This window comes from Gossypium raimondii, chromosome 8, assembly GCF_025698545.1.
Source record: "Gossypium raimondii isolate GPD5lz chromosome 8, ASM2569854v1, whole genome shotgun sequence".
NCBI lineage: Eukaryota > Viridiplantae > Streptophyta > Magnoliopsida > Malvales > Malvaceae > Gossypium > Gossypium raimondii.
The window spans coordinates 33,032,015-33,036,779 of NC_068572.1; the positions used below are offsets into that span (position 1 = coordinate 33,032,015).

Below are 4,765 nucleotides of genomic sequence, written 5' to 3' on the forward strand. Positions count from 1 at the left end.
GCGGATTAAAGCTGTGGCCAGCGAATCCTATTTCTTTGGCATTATAGTGGAACAGATTGAAGCTACGACGACGAATCTTGTTTCCCCAACATTGCAATTTAAAAGACTGAAGATGACGAATCTTATCTCCCTGAAGTTGCAGTGGAACAGATTGAAGCCAATAATCCTATCTCCTTGAAGTTGCAGTGGAGTGAATTAAAACCTCAGATCTTATCTCTCTGAAGGTGCAGTAGAGTAGATCACATCGGGTCTTATCTCCCTGAAGTTGCAGTGGAGCAGACTCAAGAAAGCAAGTCTTATCCCCCTGAAATTACAGTGAGGCAGACTAAATAAACAAATCCTGTCTCCTTAAAGTTGTAGTGGAGTGAGTGATAGATCTTATCTCTCTGAAATTACAATAAGAGCAGATTGCATCAAATTCATCTTTAAGTTGCAGCAGATCAAGTTGAAGCTATAAGTCTTATCTCCCTGAAGTTGCAGTGGAGCAGATTAAAAATAGAAAGTTTTGTTCTCTTGAGAAACTACAACGTACGAATCCTATCTTCATGGCATTGCAGTGGAGTAGATTGAAGCATTAGTTATTATACCTCTGAAGATGCAGTAGGAAGGAATGAGGCTACTTGAAGAAGAAGAGTACCAAGGTCCAGCACAACCGTTACGCGACAACAAGCAAAGAGGGGTAGCTGTAATACCTAATTCTTAGCCCGGGCCCATACATATTAAACAAACAAAAACAAATAAAAAACCAATAGCAGTCCATTTTTTAATGTCCAGATTACAAAACCTAAATCTAATTCAGCCCACTAGCCCAAATACCAAAACCCAACACTAGCCCAATGTCTAGCCATGGTAGGGTCTTAGTTGGCGGCGGCGGCGTGGGATAATGAAACCCTAGCAGAGGGTTTCTCTGCTATTTAGAGATAAAGAGGGAGAAATGGGTTTTGAAGGAAAATTTTAGGTTTTAAATCAGCCGCAAAACGACGCCGTTTGTGGCCTCCTTTAGTGTCCTCAAAACGACGTTGTATAGGCCAGAACCCGGTGACCCGACCCGAGAAGCATTAGATCCGAGCGTTTTTCCTGTTAATGGGAAATTTACGCATATGGTCCCTCCAAATTTTCAATTAATTTAAAAATTTTTAAATTTTTTTTATTGATTCCTAAAATTTTATTTGGCTTCTGATTTGGTCCTGGTGAAACGACGCGCTTTCAAGGGCTGGGATAATTCCCCAGTCAGTCCCTTCGAATTTTTTGCGCCTTTCAAATTGGGTCCTTATTTCATTTTATTTACGTTTTTCCCTCTAATTTTGTTTTAAGTTCATTTTAATCTTTTCTAGTTCAATGTTTAGTATTTCTAATTTACTTAAATGTATATTATTTCATCACTTTTTTAAATATTTTTTATTTTAAATCCAATTTAGCAAATAAGTTTAATTACTATTTTAAATTTATTTATTAACCCTTTTTGATTTACAGTATATTATTATCTTAATGTCCATCTATTGTTTTATATACTTTTTATGTGATTTCAATATAATTTGTCTTTGTAATTTATATTAAACTATTTTTATCATACGTATATCTATATATTATTGATTTAACATTTTTCCCATATACATATATTTTCAATATAATTTACAATGTATATACGCACCTATATATATATATATATTCTTTTATATGTACATGTATATATATATATATTTTTCCTAACGAATATTCTTTTATATTTATATAAACACGTATATATATATGTTTTTTATTTTTTTTGAAAATGCTTAAATACCTACTTATATTTTAACACATATTTTATAATTTATATATATATATATTTCTATACTTTTCTTTATTTTCACAAATGCATTATATATTTTGTTTATATAAATTTTTATAATCCAAATTTTATATGTAAATTCATGTGTATGTCTTTCATTCTTCATAATTTTAATGTATATGTTATGTATCTTTTATTCTTTATATTTTTTGCTTATTTCCTTCATTTGTTTATTGATTTATGTTTTCATTTATATTTTAAAAGAGTTTTTTAATTATTTTGCTCATTTATTTGATATTCTTGCATTGTCATTGTTTATTTATTTATTTATATTAATTTCGTTTATTTACTATTTATATTATTTCTATACAATTGTTGTATTTGTTATGGCGACATTTATACATACATTCAATATAACATTACATCATCTTTTTACTCGAATTTAAAAATAGAAATTTTCAAAATAGAGATAATACTCGTATTTAGGATTTTCAAGAAAATTGAACCGTAATGTATTGGGTTCCAATTTTCTTCGTTAAATCTAACAATCGAGAATTACTCTTTAATCAAAAAATAAAATGAAAAGCTTGTTGTCGGGAATTCAATATGTTGTGTCCTAATGCATTGGATGTGACGTGTTGATTTCTCGAGACAAAGATTTAAAAAAAATTAATTAATAAAGAAATTGTTCAATAATAAGGATTTTGAGAAATTGTGCCCTAATGCATTGGGCTGCGATTTCTTCATAAATCTTAAACAATTGAATATTCTTTTAAATTTTATTACATGATTCTTTTGGACAAGCTCTTCTTGAAGAAATAAAATGTCGTGCCCTAATGCATTGGGTGTGTCTTTTTCTTTTTCAAAATTAGAGAGTCTCAATAAATAACTTAATTTAATTAAGGATCGCATTTTTCAACTCTCGACATTAAGACATTAATGGATCAATTTGGTACCAATTTTTGGGAGTTACGAGGGTGCTAATCCTTCCTCGTATGTAACTGACTCCCGAACCTGTTTTTCTAAGAACTCATAGACCAAAGTCGTTTTAGGTGATCCAATCACACCTTAATAAAAGATTGGTGGCGACTCCAAATTTTCATCGACAACTAATTTTTGTTTCCTAAAATAAAAATGGTGTCGACAAGAACCATTGAAACCTTGGTTAGGAATTTTATTTTAATTAACCATATCCTTATATATCTATTTAGTAATTTTTAAATATATAATTGTGATATATATGTATGAGATGATCCACAGTTTATCTATTAAAGATAACAAGTGTGGTAATGAGAAAATACATGTGTTGTATTGTTCCATTCACTTTTTTAGGCTATTCGACTACTATGAGAAGTGTGGTAATGAGAAGGTGCATGCCTAAGATTGGATCTGGCAAGGAAAGGCTTGGTTTTTAAGTGGTAAAATACGACTCACCTCCCTTTCTTGGGAACTTACCTGATGCACGATTCACATTCACTTCTTTGGTTTTTCCCTTAAAAGAAAAACTATGGAGAACAAAAATTGTTTGATTGACTCTTGTGAATAATTGAATGTGAATTTTATAAAATTGCCATAACATGTCATGCATATATGAGATAAGCATGTCATATAGTTAGGAAAGAATGTCACGTGCAATTGTCATGCTTATATTGATCATACATGATTGAAACTAAAAAATATAAAAACCTGGCATGTTTTTTTTTAAATTTTGAGTGGGAGAAGGTCTCTAAACAAGACTTATGACCTCCATCGAGGGTCCATTGTAATGGTAGGGCAAGTGCACTACCCCATAATAGGATTGCTATGTGGACTTCACTAAAGAGATTTCCTAAAAAGAAGAAGAATTCCCTTGTGATCAAATGATAATTGGACCAACCATTGTGGTAGGCATTATCATGCGATAGGTTAAGAAATTCTATCTTCAAAAGAGGACAACTAGTCAAAGCATGCTACTCAGTGAGATTGTCCCATGATGGCTCATTTGTGGTGCATGATGTGATAGGTGTTGAATTGATGCTTATACACTCAAGATCTTTTAGTTAAGTAACTTCCCATGAAACTCTTCTTAAGTTTGAATTATGGCCAAACGTTACACAATTATTAGTATGTGTAAATGCCTAAGGAATTATGTTCATTTACTCATTGGATAGAAATCCATGTTCTTACTAGTTGATCATATGATTACCCCATAGTGGCTTGATTCAATGGGTGTAGGAAATATCGTTGCAATGACTTACAAATGTTTTTAAAGGTTTAATGCAAGACACATGCATCATCTTAATGCATATCATAATGTTGCAAAAAAATTTAAACGTTTTCTTATACAAAGATATTAATACATGAATATTTTTTTAGTTCAAAAATGACACCTACTCCCTTATTGAACATACTCACTGAAAACAAACTAAACGGAAATAACTATAAGGAATGGAAAAGTAACCTGATAATTATCCTGAGTTGTGAGAAACTTAAAATAGTTCTTGATACTAAGTGCCCTCCGACCACCCAAGCTGATGCTAGGAAACACAGGCAAGAGTCTGATGAGATAGCTCGTTGCTATATGTTGGTATGCGTGACCAATACTTTGTATAAGCAAGTGGAGAGCTATAAGACTGCTAAATCAAATCTGGATAAGCTAGAAGACATGTTCGGAGGCCAAGCTACCTTGGCTCGATAGTCTACCATAACTAGATTGATGAATGTCCAATAAAAGCCTAATACTCCAGTCAAATGTCCAGTAAATTTGGACTAGAACATTCAAATTGAGATGATGTTCAAAAGCTTGTTAAAGGATTTTGCTGGTTTTCAGTCCGCATATAACCTTGGCAACAAAAATCTGACACTTACACAACTCATGAAGGAGTTAAAACCTTATGAGTTGATATTAAATGATTGTCAGTTGGTTCGAAGAGCAAAAGCAAATATAGTTGTCACTTCTTCCTTAAAAGGGAAGGGAAATCGTGCTAAGAAAGGCAAGACAAAGGTCTTTGGGCC

General features: G+C 32.1%; 1 protein-coding gene across 1 annotated transcript; it reads left to right on the forward strand.

Moving 5' to 3' along the window:
• Window positions 1–4,133: 4,133 nt before the first annotated feature.
• Window positions 4,134–4,448, forward strand: LOC105793256 (uncharacterized). The gene has a single exon (XM_012622180.1). The coding sequence runs from the start codon at window positions 4,134–4,136 to the stop codon at window positions 4,446–4,448; it is 315 nt and encodes a 104-aa protein (XP_012477634.1).
• The last annotated feature ends 317 nt before the right edge of the window (window positions 4,449–4,765 follow it).

Bases quoted from the DNA above. Each gene is read 5' to 3' on its own strand.
- LOC105793256 (XM_012622180.1), top strand. From the start codon at position 4,134: ATGACACCTACTCCCTTATTGAACATACTCACTGAAAACAAACTAAAC.